Below are 23,393 nucleotides of genomic sequence, written 5' to 3' on the forward strand. Positions count from 1 at the left end.
GCAATTACATATGCATGAATCTTAATTTTTGAGAGTAGTGTTCCCCTTGTGGAATGGGGCTTTCCTGCCTCCCACTTCCTAATGCAACCCCTGTTCCCCCTGAAAATATGTATTTTTGATGCAGCTGGTCTAATTATGAATATTTGCGACCCCTGAAAAACTTCTCACTTATATTTTCCATTCTCTCTTCAGATAGTTCTTCTTTTATGGGTCAGGTGGTGCATTTTAAAAAACTACCTTCCAGCTCAGTGCTAAGAAAATGGCACCAATATAGAATTTTCTATTACTATAGCATGCTGTGCAGTATTCATCTTAATGGAAAATAACATTATTATTTTTAAGGAAATAGGGTGGAACTTTTGGGCATATATAGGGGAGGGAATCCCACTTTTTGCTTTACAATGGTCAGAGGAAGGCTGATGTTGCATAGATGTAGCATGGGATTGGATGCAGGCAACCCTGCATAAGCTAAAAAAAAGCAGACCCGATAAAAGCTGTATTAGGCGCAGCCATGAAGTATCCACTGGAGTGAATTCCTTCCATATCAATTTGGCACAGTAATTGCTGTTATGTTTCCCCTCTCATCAGAGTCATTCTTCCTACCACTGCCTGCCCCTTTCCGAAACACAACTTGGAATCATCAGGTTCTTCAGGACATAGTGGTACTCTCACCATGGCAACCATAGTGAGGAGATGTGTGGACTCCTAATGATGCTACTTCTCATAGTATTAACTGTACATTACAGTACTTGAATTCTGGCTTCCATTCAAAGGGCCACATGCAATTTTCAACCTGCCACACAAGAACATTTCAGCCTATCCCCACACCACACAACTCATGAAGGTCAAGGGATCGCTGGTGTCTTTCAGCACAGCCTTCACCAAATGTATAAACTGTGGCTGTTAAAAAAAATTAGACGGAACTGGAATCCTATTAAGGTTGGGCAACTATGAGCGTAGGTACATGATCTTCTCAACTACTGAAGCAAGATATTCTCATGACTTTGTGTAACTGAAAGCTTGAGAATATGAGCAACTGGAAGTCATGTACCTGGGTCAAGGTAGAAAGAGTCTCTGGTCATTACTATCGAAGTTAGCGGGTTGCAGAATGGTTTCTAGGACACTTTCTCTATACAGGAGTATCCAGTGTCAATATACAGAATTCCAGGCATTGGACTAGAGCTCAAACAATTATTATGCATTTCCTTAAAAAAAAAACTTTCTTCTCCCAAACCTGGAATCAGATGATCATATATACCATTGCTAGTAAGAAGCAAATATTTCTGCTCCAGTTCAATCTTGCAGAAGCACTTGCCCTTTTGAAGAAACTCTCCAGGCTTCACAAAACTTACTAAATCTTCCCCACGAAATCATACATCTGGAGAGCATTTCAGCACTTAAAAGTCACACATGAATAACTCTTCCTTAGAATCAGGAAAGGATACAGGCAAGAGCTTCAATTGCACCCTCTTGCTTGGTACTGTCATCAATTGCTCCCAGCCAAGGAAGAATCTTTTCCAAGAAAATGTGCATGGTTTCCAGGGTGGCCACTTTGCTCATTACACCTACACAGCGAGCAGCCATGTGCCTCACTGCAGTGGTGGGGTGTTGAAGGCACATACAAAGGTAAGGCAAGTGCTGTATCAACTGCAAAGAGAAATCACAGCCGTTTTAAAACATACCGAATGCCAACCGTGAGTATTCCATTTTGCTAAATACTGCAACCTGCATAAACTCAAAAAAGAACTTTAACATAACCACACACAAGGCATTAGGTGCCTATAAGCTACTTGGCTCTTGGAACTTCCGTACAAAGAGGGAAATGTGTAATGCTAGTGTACAGTTTTATATTCAGGATGGAATGAAAATTGGAACATATTAGGTGTTTATTTTGGGCTTAAAATATTTTGGGCTCTTATTTCCAGAAGGAACAACCATCACTTAACTAAGAAGTTCATTTCAAGAGACCGTTTCAGTAAAAAACGGGGGGGAAACGAAGTATATGTATCATATCACCTCTTGTAGAGAAATCATATTATCTGCGTAGTAAAGTTTACTATGAAAGATGTTGCATCATTTCTAATAAAATGATGAATGTAAAGAGTTAACTGAACTGAACAGAACTGTGTTCCTGCAAGGAACTAGAGGGAACAAGAGTAGCCCAATATCAACATGGAGATGGATATGTTTGGGGTGGTTTCTAGTTTTATGTTCCAAATCAAAGGCATCAAAAAGGGTGTTCTGCTTTAATTGGTAATTTAGTGAACATGCTGCCTCATCTTGTTATCTCATAATCACAGACCAATAAGAGAGTGGAAAAATACCTTAGTGCTATTGATGGTACAAACTTGGTGGAGATGCATGGCTGATGTAAATAGGTCAGTGAATGGTTGTTGGAGCTGCGGTTGTTTGGAATAGAACAGCAGCAAGGGACTTAGGAAGAGGACTGTAACTACTTGGGGTCTCACTTTGAAAATAACAGAGATTTAAACATAAATATCCTAAACTTACTTCATCCTTCATAACTGCAAGCTACTGTTGCATAATCATTTTTCCTAGTTTAGAAAACGTGCAATGCCAAAAAATTGTATTCTTGAACATCATCACTTATGTTATCCATTTCCAAACACCTACATTGGCAATTAAAATTGTGTTAGAAATAAATTCAAAACATTTAAATTACCAAAGGGTGAAGCTGAGCATCCATAGAAGCTGCCGTTGTTTCAAAAACCTGTAGAGAGTTCACTAATTCCTGGGCTGGACCATCTCCTTTTTCCAACAGCAGTTTTCTGTCTACAAGAAGCATTATCATATTATCAGAAGTGTTTCAGAATTCAACTTTTAGAATACCCATACCTTAAGAAATACACATACCAAAGTTGTCTATGTCAATACTGTTCCTTAAAGAACCAACCATAGCATCCCAGAGATGTGGCAAACCCATGGCCATTTCACATCCAAAGTGTTTAGCAATAGTGGATAAAGCAAATTCTGCTCCTCTTCTCTGTACAACGTAAGGCTTCTGAGCCTAGAATTTGATAAGAGGGTAAATAGAAGGGTTATGAAGCAAAACAAAAAAAGTTTTTATCCAACCATACAGCCTGCCCAGAATAAATTAGACTGCCCTAGACTACATATCAAACTGCAAACAGAAAGCAATCACACTTCCACAGAAAGAGCAAAGTAAGACCAGCAAAATTTCGAGGCAAAAATTGCCATTGATATAGGCCTGCAACATTTAAAACACTTATCTCTCAACAGAATCATAACCAGGAGAGACAAACACAATACAAACAAGCATCAGATTAATGTCAAAGGGTGTTGATTGAAAATGCATGTGATCAAGGAACAGGTATAACTGCTAAATCTTCACAACTAGTTGACTATTTCCAAAATCAAATGAGATTCCAAAAATGGTTTTCAAGGCCAGCTTTGCACGTATGTTCATTACTGAATATCTGCATGTGCAAATGGACTGTCATTAATCAGAGGCAGATAACTGTGCTTTCAAAAAATGAAGCCTATTCAGAGTTACAACGCATTGTGTAATAAACTTATGCACATCTTGTGTGTTAACCAGTGAATAGAAGTAAAGAAACCAGGAAAATACTCTAGAAAAGCATTGCCAGAAGCATTATTTCCCTGTCCTTTCTTTCTAATCCTCTGTGTTTTCTATTTGTTGTAAACTGTAGAAACTGATGCTGACACCGCACACATCACTACACATATTCTATTGGCTACAGCAGGGTGCTTCTTTCAAGCCTAATTTCAGTGGTGGGAGGGGACACTGAAAGTGCCAGGGAAGGCCTGTGAGGGTGCATGGGCACCGCATTAGCAACTCTTGCTATAAAGGGTCATATACACTTGGAGTGGAGCACCAAACAATGAAATTCGCGACAATGAAAACAAAAAGTTCACACCCACTTCATCAAGCTCTGTGGTTACATTTCCACTACTGCTTGTAGGTAGATCTCCAACTTGGGCTTTGGGGGCCTTTGGTGTAGGACCTCGCCTGCTTGTGATGGCAAATGCAGCTTTCTGATGCCTGTACAGTGTGATTATACCTCTGTGCTTGGTGACTGTATGATGCATCCCATCTCTTTCAGAATTAGATCCTACAACAAAGAAAGGTGGCAATTAAAACATTTTTTCACACCCAGGGAGCGTTTATGCTAATAAAAAACGGTGAGGGGAAACCAGGAACATATGTTTTCCTCTCCAGAGGATTGAGAGGGAGGGGAAGGGAGAGTAGAGAAATGCAGTCTGGAAATTCAATTCTCTGATAAACATTTGAGCTGAATTAAAGAAAGGGGCAACATCAAAACAGAACACTAAGACCATTGTTTTGAAATGCACATCCTTAAAACCAAGTGGCATAATGAGGGGTGGATGGACAATGAAATTCAGATGCACATTATTTCTAGAGAGAAATTAAATAAATGATATGCTTAGATGTTATTCCTCCTTCCCACCTTGCCTGGAAGAAGGACTTGGATATAGCATCTCCTCTAACACTTTTAAACTTCCAGGGTGAGTGAGTGTTCAGATAAGGACAGCAATTTCTTCTCCAGGCAGTGACAGTAAATCAGGGTAGGCTCAAACCCAAAATTCAGGGCTTCTCTTCTAGAAGCCCTGAACAGGACTAAATCCATGGATCAAACACTAATAGTATTCCCAAGAAAGAAGTATGTTCAGAAAATGAATGTTTCCCTTCCTATAAGGAAACTCGAAGCACTGCAAGCGTAACACAATAAAGTTACTGTTCATTTAGAACATTTCTCTCAATAAAAAAATTATGATGCCAAACACAAGAATGATTAACCAGTGGTCAGTTGGTACCACCAGGTTAAACAAAACATTTTAGGAGTTTCTGCAATATTTTCCTACTCTGAATCCAAAGAAAGCATCATGAACAGTACCAGGCAAAGATGCTGATTTTATGGCTAGCTGGGAAAACTGCTTTGACAGTCTGTCAAGGATTATTCAAATGCCCCAAGCTGTTTTGGACAGCCTCTTTGTAGGTTTCTCTTCTACCAAGTTACTCATCCACAGAATAGCACATTACCTACCTTTTGAATTTTCATGGCTGCTCTGAGGTTGTGCAGGGCATGATGCTAAAGGAGTAAGATGAGAGTCTACACAGAGAGAACTGCAAAGATTTTTTATGATCTTTGAGTTGGGACATGGAGATCTTGTTGTACACTGCTGAAGTAACTTTGCTAAGCACAAAGCGGCGTGATTTTGTACTAGTGTGTTCTCTTCTTTCTTCACAGCCTCCATCAGTGGTTTTATGACAGGGTTTAGTTTTTCTGGAAGTTGTTCAAGATTCACAACAGCACAGGCGGCAAAAGTATGGACTCTCATCTGCAATGTTTGCCATTCCTGGTTTGTTTCTGAAACAGTCATTTGGAGTTGTTGTCGTTTGCTTTCTAGCTGCTGAAGAACTTTAGGATTTAGATCAAGAGAGGATGTAGCTTCATTGAAGACAGTAGTGATCTAAGAAAATAAAAATTAACCCAAAGCAACATTGCTCTATTACAACAGAAAGAAGGACAGCAAAGTTTGCTGGTTTGTTTACACACAGTGCTAGAAACTGATACATGTTTTTTGCTTGTCTCCCCCCTGCCCCCAGACAGGTGATATTGTACACTCTACCTCCAGAAGTAGCCAAGGCAGGCATGAGTACATCTAGGTTCAAAATAAGCCTCCATAGTAAAGTCTTAGTAGGTAAAATGCTTAGTACACCCATTGCAATGCTCAATGTATTCTAGAGAAAACTGCCAGAGATGTGACAGTGGCAAATGCGAGATAGTCCATAATACCCTGGACAAAATTTTGTCCAGATAGATCCATTACTAAACATAGATGCGTAATTTCCCCATGTTTCCAAGTTTCATAAGTATGATGAAAAGGAAGGCCTTGATTATGAGCTGAGCTGTATGTGACCCTATTAATGAGGGTGTGCCTGTACTTCAATATCCTGCCTGTTTTGGAATCTCAGTATGAGAACAGATCCCTTTTACCAGCAGCCAGAAAAGGTAAAGGAGGACTGAGAGGCTTGCAGCTTATTCTGTTGCCCTAAAGAGGGTAAAGTAAAGGTAAAGGGGCCCCTGACCATCAGGTCCAGTCGTGTCCGACTCTGGGGTTGCGGCGCTCATCTCGCTCTATAGGCCGAGGGAGCCGGCGTTTGTCCGCAGACAGCTTCCGGGTCATGTGGCCAGCATGACAAAGCTGCTTCTGGCGAACCAGAGCAGCGCACGGAAACGCCGTTTACCTTCCCGCCGGAGCGGTCCCTATTTATCTACTTGCACTTTGATGTGCTTTAGAACTGCTAGGTGGGCAGGAGCTGGGACCGAGCAACAGGAGCTCACCCCGTTGCAGGGATTCGAACCGCTGACCTTCTGATCAGCAAGCCCTAGACTCTGTGGTTTAACCCACAGAGCCACCTGGGTCCCTGCTGCCCTAAAGAGGGTAGAAGCTATCATATAGACACATTTTCATTTTTTGCAGTAGTAGTACCTTGCTGCCTTAAGACAGCAGTAACTTTTATTTTTAGTGGAAGCTCCCACCTTGCAATTAGGCAATTGCCATACTACAGTGGTACCTCTACTTACGAATGACTCGACTTACAAATGTTTCTACTTACGAATGGAGCTCGTCCGCCATCTTGGATTTGGTTTAGATAGGATTTTTTTCTACTTATGAATTTTTAGATAGGGTTGCTTCGACTTACGAATTTTTTCTCCCAATGCATTCCTATGGGATTCAACTTACATTTTTTTTTCGACTTACGAATGTGCGTTCGGAACGCATTAAATTTGTAAGTAGAGGTACCACTGTATTCTGTTCTTCAGTGCATTTTCCTCGCAATTGGAAGTGGGTGCAGCAAATACTTTTCAAATGAATTACACATCGATTAACAAAATGCACCAAAGAAAACTAGTGTACTCTTTACAAAACATAGTGTGCACATGTTATTCTCATAAAAACTTAACTGTTAAAACTTTTTTCCTGGGGTGAGGGGATTAATATGGTCCCTTTTGTGAAATTAAGATCTGGCCAGCTCTGTTAGTGGTGAAAGATGCACTGAGGAAGAAGTGCCTTGCTTTGCTTATACGGTCCACATCTACAAGCCAGACACCTCTACAAGATGGAATGGGATTTCTCTCTGAAGACTGGTAATACTTTCCACACTATATTTATTAGTAATATGCATTGGGGGGGGGCATATATTTCTGTGTAGCCACAGGTGAATGCTTGTATGCTACCATGGCTGCTCAAGCTCTTCTTTACTCTGCTCACCTAAAGATTGGAGGCTAGCCCTTTCATTGAGTCACTCACCAATTCATTCGCTTGATCTATTGTAAACACACTGCAGTTTACTCTGCTGCCCATGTCAATGTTTGCATCAGTGAATGCGGAGATGAGTTGTTTACATTCATTTTGCATTCGGGTGAAGGGAATAGCAATTTCATCATAATACAGATGCTCAGAAAGGATCCCAAGCAAGCGTGACTGGACAGCAGTTGTCACTTCTTTGTTTTCCTGAAAGCAAACACCATGTTGTTCAGCTGTCAAATTAGCTATTTTAAGTGCAAGCAATCTTCATTGTCCATGAAGAATAATTTGGGTTTGTAACATTTTTTTTTTTTACAAAAACAGGCATTTCCAACATATACAACTGCTGATAAGGGGCCAAAGAATTGATACAACTAGTTCTACATGTCCAATAGAGCTGATGGCTTATTATCAAACAGCTAGTCACCCACCCACTCTACTCCATCTCCGAGAAGCTCTGAACACAGTTTTCTCACTACATGCATGCCTAGCAATACATTTTCAGTCTCAGTCTATGTGCATCAGGAGTACTGAACACAGCCCTGTCAGCTACATGCTTTCAACATTAAAATTAGCACCTTGCATATCAGCTCATGACAGCATAAAGAAAACGTAAATCTGCTCCAAAAATACAATCGAAGCTTAATGTTTTAACTTTGAAAAAGCATGCATTTTTACTGAAGTACATGTCTTACCTTCTGCAAGGAAGCCCACTCACAGATTACTAATGCAACAGTAAACCTCTGCAAAGCAGACTTGGAGTTCAAGTGGAAAAGCAATAGCTGGGCTAGTGATTCAGCTGGCTTTATTTCTTGGGAAACAGTATTCACACCTTGATCACAAATACAGCAGCAAAGTGCTCCAAGCAATCTGGAACAACAATCAATTTTATATTAGTTACACTTCAAGTAACACACTGTTCTGCACAATCAAACTTGAATTATCTTATGAATAGCTTGTCTATAAATATATTGATTTTCCAAAAAAAACAAAACAAAAAAAACCTGTTTTAAGATTCTCAGTAATAAACTGACTTTGCTGCCATCATCCGGGCTCTCATAACAACATAATCCCTGGTTGCTAGATCTTCGGCGACACTTTCTGCTCCAGCAATATATTCCTGTACTGCTTCTTTAGTTGGGGCTTGACCTTGCCGCACCTTGCCACCCGTCTTTTCCTATGAACAAGATATAAAAAGGTGTTTGTGCAAGCCTCATTTGCTTTCACATCCTACTCTTTTGTTTTTAAATTTGGGCTACAGATATGAGAAAAGCAGCCTTCCATTACAGATACATTTTACACCACAATGTAATACCTTTTCAAGTCAAATAGTATTTAGAAAACAATCCTGACTCTTACAGAATGTATATAATTTCTTAAAATATGCATTGCATAGCTTTGTCTTCAATACTCCTAACCCTTCTGGTGCAACCCCTGAGCTTTGAACGGTTTCAGGCTCCATGGTTCTCAAAGTAAGAGGCAGCCCTTGCCAAAAAGTGCAAGCATTTAGTTAGAAAATGCTTAAGCTTGTGACATGCACAGTTCAGATTGCTCCATAGTATAACGCAACAAAATAAGCAAAACACCACCCAAAGTAATACAGGTTTCTTCTGACCTTTGATCTGGCTTTCACTTCTAGCAACATATTTAAATCAATAGGCAAATGTGACGGCTGCATCATTAAGCAGAGCCAGGCTCCCATCCATGGGCACGCAGCTGCTACTACATATTGTACGGAAGCCTTGCTTAGTAATTCAAGCCACACCTAAAAAAAAGGAGAAAAACAACATTCACAGAATTATAAAAACAACTACCCTTCAAATTCAAACATCTTACATTACCGATTTCTTTAAGACTTTTCTGTGCACATAAAATACATCCACAATTTTCACCAATATATTCCAAGGAACAGCATTTCACACTGCATGGTACAAAGCAGATTTGACCAATGCTAAAAATGAAAGTTAGAACATTAAAAGACAGCATCCACGCACAACCAGATTTACAAACAGGGCAAGGTAAATTTAAGTTGCAAAAGGGCACATACCTTATGTATTAGTTCCAGAATTTCTTGATTGCTTTCTAAAATACAGAACTGAAATATATGTCTTAGCATGTCTTGCAAAATGGGAGTGAGCCAGGCTGCAGAACTCTAGAAACAGCAAATAAGAAATTATCAAAGCAGATTATTCTAACAAAACAAGCTTATTCTCAAATAAGCATACCAATGATTTTTAATTTTTATTTTTAAGACGATGGAGCAATATAGCTACTGTTTTGGAGAGCAAGCAAAAGTAATTCCTTTCTCACTTGAGTGTGCTATACACACAGTATATGTGAGTGGTAGAAGTTTACAAATTAGTTCTCATACAGTTGGAGGGACAACTCTCCCCACTGGAAAGACAAAAACTCCACATCAATGTATTTTTATCCAATAAAATACTAACCCTTCTGAACCAACTTAAAAAAATAGGGGGAAGACTTTTTATAGCGAGGGAAAATGAGAAGATGAACAAAGAAGTAACTCTGATAGATTAGAAAGGGTCCACCAATGTCCACCAAGACCGCAAGCAGGTAAATAGCTCTCACCTGATCCTCTGTAGATAATAGGGTAAACAAAGTTTCTAATGCTGCTTTTCGAACAGATGATATTGTATGATGTAGGAATGGCCACACACGTGGTACCAGAACTGTGAGTGATTGCTGAATACTGAGGTAAGTGTGGAAGGAAAAAGAAGATCACATTGTAATTCATTTTTGTTTGTATTCATATCAATTTATAAAGCAAAATCAGTGCTGCTGCGTAGGCATGCTGACAAGTAGAATTCATTCTATATATCATAAAGACAAGATCTTTTGAAAACAGTGTATTTTTACATAAAAATTAAAATTGTGAAAAGAATTAAATTACCTGCATTTTCGGACCTGAGAATACGTCAAAAGAGATGAAAGAAGGGTCATAATGCTGTTTGTGGAAGCTGTTAAATCGTCCAGTTCCAGGAGTGCATCCCAAAGTACATTAAGAATAAAGGGAACCTAGATTATAGACACAGAGATGAAAAATACATCAGGTGAAGACAGTTTCATAAAACATGGATTCCTAAGACTTGGTTTTTCCTTCAGAAGGGTAACAAAACATTGAAGTGTCGGAGTGCTCCACTTACATTCTGTGGCTGAAGATGCACAAGGCTTTCCACAACTGGTACTAAAGATGCTGCAGCTACAGCTCTAACGTCATCATCCAAGTCTTGCAGACCTTCAGTTATTGCAGGCAAGACTTTAGGCAATAAAGTATCAATTAAGTCCTGCAAAAGCAAGAATCCTTAAGCTAGAGATCAAAGGTCAAAGCAAATTCTAAGCTTTCTGGCAGAATGATTGTTCCTTTTCAAGCACACATAGACTATTTTCACTTTAGGTAATTTAGCATCATTCTGCCTAACAGCAGACGCAAGTAAGCTGAGTGTCTATCAGTCTGAAATGGAGTCACCCAAAATATAAGGTAATAGTTTCAACATACATGCAATATTTTCTAGGTACACAGAAGTATGCAAGTTATGAGAACAACAAAAAAACAGAACAGAACAGGGTGACAAATACCTGCAAACTTCCAGGAGCAACAGAATTCTGATGGAAATTTGAGCTCAACAAGGAGAGACCAAGGGGCCAAAGCTCAGGCAGACTATATGAGTCTATGAATAATATCTACGGTTGGGACATTGTATGTTAGGCTGATAGCTGGATAAAAAGAAAAAGAGGGGAGGGAGCGTTGTCCTGCTGGAGTTCCTAACATCCCATAGTAAGTATCCTGGAGATGTGCATGTGTGAAACAATAAAGGAACATTTTTCTGCCCACCTCTCAAAGTGGGGAACCTTTCTATTTCTGTCTTAAGGGGTGAAGTATACACCAACACTACGCTGCAAGTTCCACTATTATTATAATAATTATTATTATAATTATCATAATTATTATTAAGAATGAAGGAAGCATTACCTAGTCTTATCATCAAAGAACACATTTCTAAGCCAAAACAAACCCCATCCTCCTGGTGGGTACTGATCAGGGCAGGAAAGGCCCACAAAACCGCTCAGTAGAGATATTCACATACACATTGCACATGATGGCACAATGCCGCTTTATACAGCAGCCAAGACTTTGAAATCAAAGAAGAAACAATACCACCTTGAAGATTTAAAACCAATTACCTGGCGCACTGCCAAAGCATACTTTATCCCCAGCAGGCCACCATGCCTCACTTCCCACTGCTCCTGTGCCAGTAATTTTAGCAAGATAGTCACAGTTTTATGAACTCCACTCTCGTTCATGTACTTCAGCACTACGCCCAAAGTCTGAGCACAAGTCTCTCGTACTGGTGCCACAACCTAAGGTTTAAAGGGAAATAAACACACCCAGTGTAATAAAACAAAGGCATCAGAAAATTGAGCCCCATATGCAAAATAAGGCATCAAAGATTGATACTTACTTCATCGGAAACAAAATCACCAAATCTGTCTAATGCAAACACACAAAGAAGCCTGATAGCCAAGTCTTCCAGCCAGTCTTGGTGTTGTTGAGTCATCTGTTTAGAAAAAAAGGTAAATTTTGAAAAGGTGAAATATTAAAGATTATTACTTACATTTTTAGTCGTTGCCTCACAAAAAGTTAACTAAAAATGAATTTCTATATAGTTCCAACATTAAAACCAAATACTGTATAAAAACCAGAACAGAATGAAAATCTAAAACATAATAAAACAAACAAAAGGTGGGTCTAATATAACCCACCCCACAAAAAAGGCAAGGAAGAAGCCAATATAAACACAAAACTCTCAAAATGAAGGTCCAAAAGCTAGCATATTAAAAAAGCACACCTTTTTGCCTGGTGCCAAAAAGTAGATAATGATGGTGCCAGGAAATGACAGTGCTTTCTGTAGCAACCTCTCTCAACATTTCATTATTTTTATAACAAAAGAACAGCTGAGAACTCTGCACTACAGCTGAATGTACAAATGCTCACAATGTATTATCTAGGTTTGCATATTGATCTTACCTCTTCTATAGTGCTGTCTCCTATTTTACCCCCGCTTTTTCCATGAGCTTTAAGTACCTCTCTTAGTCCAACACCTGCACCATGCCGGATCTAAACACAAACAGATTAAGTTTCTAACGGTTTAAGAAGAGGTTCCATGATACAAGATTTATTTACATACATGCAGGTCTCACTATTCAAACAATGCATTCTCAGGAAATCGTTTGTTGACAATTTCTATTGATTCCTATGGGAAAATTTCTAATGTGTTCCCAGCCACAGAATTTTGATCCCAAAATGATGAAACAATATATGAAAACCCTCTGAAATCTTGCAAAAGACAAACCAGGAAGGAAAAAATGCTCTCTTATTTGTTCAGTCTCTCCCATTTCCTCCCCTCCCTGATGGTTCTGGAAAACACCTCCCACGAACCACAAAAAGTAAGCATTGTTAAAGCTGCTTATTTGCTTACAGTACTACAAACAGGTCTGGCTGTTTGGATAACTGAATTGGTGGTGTGTATAGTGAGGTTGGGTAAGTGAATTTTTGTGTAATGAGCATTTGGATAGTGGGACCTGCCTGCATTCAAAGCACACAGACCTTTATATGCCATGGTCCATTTCACCCTGAAGGGAATGTAGAGCTTGAGGGGGCATCTCTGTACTAAAGCCTACACAACTGCCCCACTGTATCCAATGCATGAAAAGGGCATCAGTGGTCTTGAATGTCAAGTTACCTTTAAATGGTTAGAACTGCACAGAATGAATAGAACTGAACTACTGTAATGTTATGGTCTGAACTATTTGTTAGTGTCAATACAAATAACTTATAAATTGGAAACAAAAAGATTTGAAAAACTGCCCCAAACTCAATCTTGAAAGTCTCTATTCTTTTCAATCCAATACATCTGAAGACAGCAAAATTATTATTATTTACCTCCCATGATGGATTAAAGAGATCATTGCACACTTCTTCACAAAAACTCTCCAGAGGCCATTCGTTGGTCTAAAAGAAAGACATAAATAATACAGACTATTACCACTGTCACCAACTGAATCACTGGATAAAGTTATTGAGGCTGGATTTTGCTGTCAATTCAAATTTTTATGAGGGTATACTCTACCTCTTCTGGCATATTCTCTACCAAAAGTTTGGAGTCAGTTGCAGGTTGACTGATGATAACATTTGCAATTTTTCTTCTCTTTTCATCAGGCTCACCATCAGTGCTATCATTGCTAGAAAGAACAATAAAATGTTTAAGTGTCCAACTGCTTGACAGAATAGTTACTGGTACTTGTCACATACGTTATTGTACTCACTATTAGCATCTAAAGATTGACAATTTTAAATCAAAGTGTCTAAGACTCCTCACAGAACAACTCTTGGAAAATTTGGGCATGCAGGTGCAAATATCATATTGAATGGGAATGCTTCCAAATCAGAAACTTACAGTATTATATTTGAAAATATAAGAAAAAAGGTTGGCTTCGATTTATCACTAGATTCCTTGGTATTATTTTGCTACATGAAATAAAAATGGCATTATTAACTTGTAGGCAGCTGCTAGGATAGCTATAAATCATAGACAGAAACAAAGAGATACATCCTCTTTAATGTAAAGAATGTAGGACATGCACAATTAATGTAAGTAAGATGGAAAACAGTCTTATCTATATCTATCTAACCAACCAATCTTGCAATGGAATGGAATGACAAGGTTCAAGATATACAAATGGTACTGGGAGTACTGAAAAGGAACTAACAAGACAACTTGTTGTACTGTAGAGTACTCTTTCAGGATTTCAGCTAGGCAACTTTCCCAGGATACTCCATTCCTCCGCCTGTCATATCAGCATTCTGTGGCTATTAAGAATGTTCTACCGGTATCTTAGGGCTGTTTTAGGGTTTTTGTACTTGCGCAAACCTTGGGGTTTCCTCAAGCTTGTAGATACCTTCCTCGTACACACAGAAAGTGCTGTTTTGGTCTCATAATCAATGGCATTGAGAAATTGAGAAATAGAGGGTTTGTGTTTTAGTATGTCTATATCAGGCATAGGCGACCTTGGCTCTCCAGACGTTTTGGAACTACATCTCCCATGATCCCTAGCTAACAGGGCCAGTGGTCAGGGATCATGGGAGTTGCAATTCCAAAACATCTGGAGAGCCAAGGTTGCCTATGCCTGGTCTATATTGATGTACTTTTGTAAATCAGCCTTCCAAGCTTGGTGCCCTCTTGATTGTTTTGGACTACAACTTCCATTATCCATGAAAATTGATCTTTCTGACTGGGGCTTATAGGAACTCTAGTCCAAAACATCTGGAAGGCATCAGGGTTGAAGAAGGCTGTTTTAAAATATTTTATTATAATGGTAAGTAACTTAAAATTGATACAGTACCTCTTCTCATTGGTTTCTACTGCATCTCTTGACTTCTGCTTTGCAAACAACTTGGCCATTCTTTTAGCCTTGTTTTTCTGCCTGCTACTCATACCAGCTCGAAATTCTGAATCAATCAACTCAGCAGCTTGAAGAGTCTGGAAAGATACAAAGGTTCATTGGCTACTCTGGCTTAGATCCAGATAAACATGATTTGAGTTCCACTCACACAAAATGTTTTTCATGCCGTTGCCTCCTTTATGTAGCCTCTTGTACCCCAGCAAGGGATTCTTTGAGGAGTGCAACATGGGGCAAGTATGGCTGAAGTGGTAACAACTGGAAATTCAGGATCACTTTGGGTAAGTAAAGTAGCTTCTGACTGAAATTTAAAGGAGGACAGACCTCCCCCCTCACCTAAAACTTTCAATATCATCCTCCATCAATGATTTTTACAGTATGTTACAATAAATTACTGTGTGATATATTTTCCTAAAGTTGAAATTATGACAAGCATAGTATTTGAAACTTAATTCTTTACGTTATATGAGTCAAACAGTCTGAAATTTTACCTACAGGTTGTTTGTGAACAAAAAATGATGAAGTAGGAGTGTAGTCCAAATCCTCATCATTGAACAGGTCTTCTGTGTTCATTCCAATGGCAGCCCCCATATCAAGGCCAAGCTTCTTCTGAAGCAGCTTCCTCTGTCGTGCTATTCTCTCTTTGGGATCAACTTCACCTTAAAAAGTAAAAGAGTCTTTAATCCCATATTTATCCTTTACCAACATGAAAGCTCTAAGCACATTTTAAATCTAGAAGCAGAACATTTAACTGAAGAATAACTCCTATTTCTCCGCTTCTTTCAATATATACTCTTCACTGCCACACTTTGTGTCTGAAGTATATAATGTCATCTTGACTAGTATAGAGAGTTTGGTTTAGACAAAAAAATTTGCACTTTTATATATTAATATGCTATTTAAAATATTTCATTTTTGCTACTGCCATCTGCTACATGGTGCAAGAGATAAATTTCTGCCTCTTTATAAGTGCTGCTATATAGACATTTTCAACACTTCATATTGTTTTTATAGGTATGGCTTATAAACTAAAAACACATGAGCAATAGTTCTGGGACCAAACTGAGAATCAGTGCAAGAGCCATAAGAATATAGGAAGATCTCCAATTTTAGACATTTCAGATCTGCTGACTTCAATTAGCCTACTCTCAATATGGCTTGGTTGGGTATCACCCACACCCCACAATGATAGTGTGAATTCTTTCATGGACTTAGCTACCAAATGTGGAAGGAGTGATACAGTTTGCATCTAACACTAAGCCAATGCAAATGTGTGGGTTCCCAGAGTGAAGATTGTTATCGCTGCTCTCCTCCATTAGTCCTGCTGCAGGTGGGCTACCCATGGCTTGGCTTAATATTATATGAATTAACCCAGGCTTATGGTTTGTCATATGGAACGCGGGTGGCGCTGTGGGTTAAACGACAGAGCCTAGGGTTTGCCGATCAGAAGATTGGCGGTTCGAATCCCCGTGACGAGGTAAGCTCCCGTTGCTCGGTCCCAGCTCCTGCCAACCTAGCAGTTCGAAAGCACGTCAAAGTGCAATTAGATAAATAGGAACCGCTACAGCGGGAAGGTAAATGGCATTTCTGTGTGCTGCTCTGGTTCGCCAGAAGCGGCTTTGCCATGCTGGCCACATGACCTGGAAGCTGTACGCTGGCTCCCTCGGCCAATAATGTGAGATGAACACTGCAACCCCAGAGTCGGTCACGACTGGACCTAACGGTCAGGGGTCCCTTTACCTTCATGGTTTGTCATGAGCTCAGGTTTGGCTGTAGTGCAAAGCCAAACCATTGTTTACCCTCTACCGGTAATACCATGGCAGCAGCAGGTACAAGAGGAACACAGTGGGTGTGATCTTTTCTCCATCTGTTTGCTTGTTCATGCTAAGACATGCTTTGGTTTAGCATTACATCTGAACTGCACCATTGTATCTAATGTAGTTAAATAAACATATTCTAATTTATTTCATAGATCTGATATATCAGTTGTAAAACATGAGTAGAAATATTTAATCACAAAAATGCAGAGACTATAAAATATTTTTAATTATTTGAGATAACGAAAGGTGACACAATGAAAACAATGTAGCTGAAGTATGTGGCACAGTTAATGTATTAAAGGAGCAAGTACCAGATGTGTCATCTTGAACCTCGAATTCTGCACCAGCAGACCCAAGAAGAGAAGCACCATGCTTTAGAAGTCGGCAGATATCAAATCGGTCAAAACGCAACCGATCAGAGGCAGAGGATTCTTCCACTGGACTTTCGCAGCCATGTTCTAGGTAAAGGTTAACAAAAAACTTAGAATGAGATTAGTGCTGAAGTAACTGGTTCAAAAATATACAACTGCCAATCAATGTCATTTCACTAATGGGTTGAAGTTTTACACATGTCTAAGCAAAGTGAAAGAATAGATAACAGCCACATAATGTACTTCATAGTAGAGAGGGGGAAATTGTGTTCATTATGGCCTTTTTGTTGTTGTTAATAACCAAATATACAATGTTGCAAAGCAGGTTGAGAAAGATGGCTGCACACATAGTTTAACAAAAATGTACTTCACAGTAATAATTGTAGTTCTCTTGGAATCACCTTGCTTTGGTCGTGGAGTTGGGTTCCATTCTGTTACATTTTTCACTATTGCTTCCACAGCTTGTCCAGCTGCAATGCGGGTATCCCAGTTCGTACTCCTTAAGTGTATCAATACCTTTAAGAAGTTCAAAATTGCATTCGTTATCCTCTTTATTTCCAAACAGATGTAATTAAATTCAGCAGCCATCCAATATTCTGCATAACACACAAGAGCTTATAAAGTATGATTGATTAAAAGCTAGTCATTGAAATAGGAGGTGATAAACGCAGACCACCTTTATCTTTACATCCCAATAGACTATCAAGTTTACGCCTGGTATATACCACTTGATTTTTTTAAAAAAAAATATTAGTAGTTTATAAATGCCTACACACACACACACACACACACACTTTTTGATATATACATGTTAAGCAATGGTCTGGTTCAACTAGCTTTTTGAAAAAATGTGGACACTTCGATGTAATACCTCTTTTCTTTCAGAAATTCATAGTTGTTACTTACACAGAACACTAGATTAACAAATTTAAGGATTTAAGAGCTATTTTTACTCAAAAATAGCTCAACAGCATGAGGCTCTCTGCATCTCAGCTCTCATCTCCATCTGTTTCTACAGAGGATATTCATTGAGAACATAAGAATCTGCTGGATCAGCCAGTGGCCCATTTAGTCTAGTATCCTGTTGGTACTTGGCCAACTAGACCCCTCCAAGTCCAAAAGCAGGAACAGAGTGCAACAGCACTCTAGCCACTTGTGATTATCAGAAACTGACAATGTTAAGTCACTTCCTTAACCTATCACAGGTCAGAAGCAAGGGTGGCACAGAGGTGGCACAGAGCCCATTTACAACAAGTCTACAAATATGTCCAACTTACTTCTGTCATTTTTATAATAATGCCATGGAGGAAATCAATTATTGTATTCCACAAAATATTACGACAGTAAATTCTGTGGATTTTCAGTAATGATATTCCCTAATAAAGTGTTTTATGACTAGTATCATAATGAACAGCCCCTATGCAGAGAGACTTTACCAATTAAAGCCGCAATCATACACACCCACACCCACTTGGGAATAAGCTACATTACTAAGACTTTATTCACACCAGACATATACAGGATTACCCTGTAAATACAGAATTCTAACACAGACTTATATGCTATCTAAAGTGTTCTATTAAATAAATTAACAAAGTGCACCATTCAATGTATTTTGGTATTATTCAACTGATTCTAACTTAAGGCCTTCCACAATCACCAGGTATTTAAGGTTACAGAAATTCACATTTGGCTCATTTTGATGACAAGGAATACCTCCAACCATAAGAGGCTATTGGAGAGGGGTGCTACTGCAGAACAGGCTTTCCAGCACTGATGTCGTATGGGAGAGTGCAGGGTGGCACCAAGGTCAGGAAGGTGTTGGTGTATTGGCAGAATCAATCCAGCAGTCCCAGAGGTGAACCTGAGCAACTTCTGCCCCCTCATCCTGGTACACAGCAGCTGAGGGGGTTACCAAGTCCAGGGTGGTGCCCCCCCCCGCACTGCCTAATCCTGGCACCAACATTATCAAACATTCAACAAAATGCTTACTTTAGCTAAGAGATTATGTAGTTCATGTGGATGAAGTTTCACAACCTCCCCAAGTTGTTGTGCAGCTGCTTTCCTTGTTACTGGTGTTGTGCCAGTGTCCAGTAAGATAAAGAGACGATCAAGCCTAGTATGGATGACAAAATGAAAATAAAATATTTAAAAGATGTATCTGCGAATTTTGAGGCAACCTATGTTCTAAAGATCACACGACTAGATAGCTAATTACAGTGCATTGCATTGACTGTATTAAAAAAGGAGTTTAAATACCATGACTGGGGTAGTCAACCTTTTTATACATACCGCCCACAAATGCATTATTCTTGATAGTAAAATTTCCTTACCGCCCACCAGTGCTGCAGTAACATGTGCCATAGAACCCCCTACCGCCCACCTGGAATCCTGAAACACCCACTAGTGGGTGGTAGGTTGACTACCCCTGGACTAGACTAACAATTTGGACAGTCACATTTCTGTCACAGTGAAATATAACCATATAGCCATCCAGATCTTTAACATCAGATTGACATCAAACAAGGTATGCTGTCTCTGAAAATTTTTGCTCATTATCCTTGACTGTGTGAACTGAAATACTGTACAAAGAACTTCACAATTTGCCTACCCAGTATACTACTTTGTAGAGCACGTTGTCGTTACCAGGTTTGTTGCATCTTCTCTCTGCCTCTATTTGTAAGCTGATTCTCATTTTATTTTTTTACCATGTAGGAAACTTACTTTACAGTCATTTTTAGCATAACACTTATGCTATATGGCTGCTTGAGCAGAGCTTTGCTCAATGATGGACTACTTAACTTAAAATACTTATAACTAAGTACAGCCTGCAACATATGCACATTAAACTTGTGTGTGTTCAGTATTACATGCTAGGCAACTTTTTTAAAGTGTGGGGTAGGAAGTGTCTTTGAAAAAAGACCTTTGCAATCCCTCCCACCATTCTACCAAATGTGTTTTGACTATACACAATTTTGGTTTGAGGCACAATGCCCAGAACGTAAACTCCACATAAACATAAATTGTGGGCTTACTTCAGTACAGAGATAAGGAATCCAAGTAAGTATTTTTGATGACTGTCATTTTCTAGTTTAATTTTCTAGCATGCCTCTTTAAGAAGAGTGCAGTTGTTTGTACAGTACAGTATAGGACTCTCAAAAATGGATAAATCCTATAAGCATGCTGTTAAGCAACTGTACACATATGATCCAACCAGCTTGGGGCTTCTTTCTTTGATGATGATCTTGTAAGACAAACTCTCACCTTTGACTCTTTATAGAATATAATGTTTCAAGTCACCCTGGCCTGCAAGGGTAAAACTAAAAGCATTACAGTATTGCACCATATTTTCTATCCCACCCCACATTATTTCATTTGTTAGATGCCTACTACAAAAAATGTCATAGGACCTTACCATTTAAAAATACAAGGGCTAAAAATAATCGTAGACTTAATTATCAAGCCAACAGAAAGAAACTTTGTATACAATCACAATTACTAAGACTTTAGCTAGCTGAAACGCCAACAGTGACAAAGACATCAACAATCAAATGCCTAAGAGAAAAGGAAAGTCTTTGCCAAAAATATTAACATAAGGCGAGTCTCACTGGGGAAAGCTTTCCACAAAAGGGAGGGAAACCACAGAAAAGCCTCTTCCTTGCTGCTACTCTCCAAGTTTCTGCTGGCGGGGGATACTCAAATGAGGGCCTCCAACAATTATCTCAGGATCCATGTAGGCCCATCTCAGAAGAAACATTCTGCCATGTATAGGATCCTCACTGTGCAACAATTACAGGAATAGATATTGAGAACTCCTATCCATACTGTAGACACAAATCAACCTGTATTTCTGCAACTAGAAAGTGTTGCCACCTTCATGAGAAGATCACACAAGGCCTTTGCTTTATTATGAATTGTTGTCTCCTTCAGGTGCATTATGAACTAGTTTTGAGATACCAGAAACAAGTGCCCTGCATCTGATGTCTTTTTGAGTTGCCCCCTCCCTTGTGGGTGATCTTTTCATCTATTCCTCAAATGCTTGTCACACTGCTACCAAACAGTACAATCCTATGCATGTCTATTGAGAAGTGTCTGGGAATATAATCCCCACTGAATTCAATACTAATTACTTCTGAATAGACATGCACAGGACTGTAATGTAATGTGCTGTAGTTTTGAGGCTGCAATCCTCCTTTTAGTGGAATGAAGTGCTGCTAAACATAGTGGGTATTCTGAGTAAACATGTGTAGGACTAATCTAGCCAACCAGATGCCTATGGGAAGCCCACAAGAGGGACTCTCTTTTACCCCCTTGATAATTTTGTTGCCCTTTTCTGAAACTTTCCCAACTCCACAATATCATTGTTGAGATGAAATGACCAGAACTGTACATAGTATTTCCAAATTGGTTCCACCATACAGTTGTATAACGGCATGATTGTATTTTATTTTCAGTTCCTTTCTTAATAGTCCCCAACATGGAATGTGCCTTTTTCACAGCTGCTACACACTGGGTCAAGGCATTCATCAAGCTATACATTATGATCCCAAGATCTCATTCCTGGTCAGTCACTGCCCGTTCAGACCTTTTGAGTGTATATGTGAAAATAATGTTTTTTCTGCTTCAACATGTAATCCCTTTTTGTTTTAACCACCCTAAACTATTAAGTATCATCAGCCAGCAAACTTTGCTGCCTCACTGCTCACCTCATTTATGAAGAAATCAATAAGCACAGGTCCCAATACCAATCCTTGGAAAACTCCACATACACCCCTCCACTGGAGAAAGACTGTCCCATTTATTGCTACTCGTCTGTTACTTAACCAGTTCTTCCTGATTTTATATTGTTAAAATTATACTGCTTATATTTCAATTTCCCAAAAATTGGTTATCTCAGAGAAAAAACTTGGGAAAATGTTTTTCCGTATGGCTTAAATTATAGAAATTTTTACATCTCTATGTGTGATAAATCAATGAAATTGCAGGATCTTCCCAGAAGACTGAGTAGAGACACATGGGGGAGGGCACTCAGGCTCTTCCATTACTGTAATACCAATTCCATCACACTTGATAACTATCTATCCTACCTCCTGCTCCCATATCCTGCCTTCCACTCCCATCCACTATCACTTCACACACAAGGCAAATGGGCATAGTCAGTTTCAGGGTGTCCTTAAGCAAGAGGAAGCAGGACACAGAATGGGAAGCAAGAACCAAGACAATGCTCTTTGTTCCAGACATGGGAAGAATAGATACAAATCAGTGGATTTGGGCTCCCGCAATACCAAGTCCTACTTGAAGCAGAGTTCAAGAACACATTGCTATTCATAATTAACGTACTTTTGACCCTTGGCCCCCTCAACATGGCTCCTAGTGGCACAGAATGAATATGTCAATAGTGAAACCATTTTAAATACTTTTACCATGAGATCCAGATAATCTATTAATTTGGAAAATTAAACACTGTAATAAAGTTAAGCAAAATTCTAGTGAAATACTGTTACTATGTATAGTATACTATGTATAGGATAGACTAGAACAAAAACCCACCTATACCACAAAAAGTAAAATAAAACTATTTAACACACATATAAGAACTAATATTTCTTGCTGAACATTTTACATTTTAGTTGTCTCTTGCATTTTTGCTCCATTTTAAAGTCTTAGTATTTCCTTTTACAGTAACACTGTGTCCTCCATCTAAAAGCCTAACAAAAGTAAGAGAAGACCTTAAAAAAAAACTCCCAACGAAGTCTCTGAATATTTTCATTAGACCAAGTGACAGTGTGAACCTGTCGTTTTAAGAACCAGGGACCCAGGTGGCGCTGTGGTTAAACCACTGAGCCTAGGGCTTGCTGATCAGAAGGTCGGCGGTTCGAATCCCTGTGACGGGGTGAGCTCCCGTTGCTTGGTCCCAGCTCCTGCCAACCTAGCAGTTCGAAAGCACGTCAAAATGCAAGTAGATAAATAGGAACCGCTACAGCGGGAAGGTAAACGGCGTTTCCATGTGCTGCTCTGGTTTGCCAGAAGCGGCTTTGTCATGCTGGCCACATGACCTGGAAGCTATACGCCGGCTCCCTCAGCCAATAATGCGAGATGAGCGCGCAACCCCAGAGTCGGTCACGACTGGACCTAATGGTCAGGGGTCCCTTTACCTTTAGGTACAAGCCACACAGAGGCTCACCATTTGGAATTTTTTGCCAGGTGTCAGATTGGCTTTAATTGGCCTTACATGGGGATGTAATTACTATAAATAAATCCAATGGTTCAATTTCAAGCTACAATGATAATTGCCGAAGGGGGTCTCATTATACCCAAGAATGCTGCTGTTATTGGGGCACCATGTTTGGCTACTCAGCAACTGCTGTTGGCAGTAGTTTCTGTG

General features: G+C 39.3%; 1 protein-coding gene across 2 annotated transcripts in view; it reads right to left on the reverse strand.

Annotated features, from left to right (window-relative positions):
* Positions 1 to 23,393, reverse strand: part of BTAF1 (B-TFIID TATA-box binding protein associated factor 1) — a 39,717-nt gene that overhangs the window by 11,424 nt on the left and 4,900 nt on the right. Inside the window, exons 1-24 of one of the 2 annotated variants that reach the window (XM_088670379.1) lie at positions 19,620 to 21,936; positions 19,001 to 19,124; positions 17,410 to 17,524; positions 16,949 to 17,095; positions 15,313 to 15,476; positions 14,761 to 14,897; positions 13,488 to 13,599; positions 13,301 to 13,369; positions 12,386 to 12,475; positions 11,820 to 11,915; positions 11,542 to 11,718; positions 10,503 to 10,643; positions 10,250 to 10,374; positions 9,928 to 10,048; positions 9,386 to 9,490; positions 8,954 to 9,103; positions 8,373 to 8,515; positions 8,034 to 8,208; positions 7,342 to 7,545; positions 5,070 to 5,496; positions 3,925 to 4,115; positions 2,875 to 3,028; positions 2,684 to 2,793; positions 1,446 to 1,647 (exon numbers count right to left, since the gene is read on the reverse strand). In XM_088670379.1, the coding sequence (XP_088526505.1) occupies positions 1,446 to 1,647; positions 2,684 to 2,793; positions 2,875 to 3,028; positions 3,925 to 4,115; positions 5,070 to 5,496; positions 7,342 to 7,545; positions 8,034 to 8,208; positions 8,373 to 8,515; positions 8,954 to 9,103; positions 9,386 to 9,490; positions 9,928 to 10,048; positions 10,250 to 10,374; positions 10,503 to 10,643; positions 11,542 to 11,718; positions 11,820 to 11,915; positions 12,386 to 12,475; positions 13,301 to 13,369; positions 13,488 to 13,599; positions 14,761 to 14,897; positions 15,313 to 15,408 (3,025 nt within the window). In that variant the 5' untranslated portion in view covers positions 15,409 to 15,476; positions 16,949 to 17,095; positions 17,410 to 17,524; positions 19,001 to 19,124; positions 19,620 to 21,936. Of the gene's footprint in view, positions 1 to 1,445; positions 1,648 to 2,683; positions 2,794 to 2,874; positions 3,029 to 3,924; positions 4,116 to 5,069; positions 5,497 to 7,341; positions 7,546 to 8,033; positions 8,209 to 8,372; positions 8,516 to 8,953; positions 9,104 to 9,385; positions 9,491 to 9,927; positions 10,049 to 10,249; positions 10,375 to 10,502; positions 10,644 to 11,541; positions 11,719 to 11,819; positions 11,916 to 12,385; positions 12,476 to 13,300; positions 13,370 to 13,487; positions 13,600 to 14,760; positions 14,898 to 15,312; positions 15,477 to 16,948; positions 17,096 to 17,409; positions 17,525 to 19,000; positions 19,125 to 19,619; positions 21,937 to 23,393 lie in introns of those variants that run through there. The other variant, XM_035137440.3, reaches the window with a different exon arrangement.

Source organism: Zootoca vivipara, chromosome 5 (assembly GCF_965207765.1).
Source record: "Zootoca vivipara chromosome 5, rZooViv2.hap1.1, whole genome shotgun sequence".
NCBI classification, from domain to species: domain Eukaryota; kingdom Metazoa; phylum Chordata; class Lepidosauria; order Squamata; family Lacertidae; genus Zootoca; species Zootoca vivipara.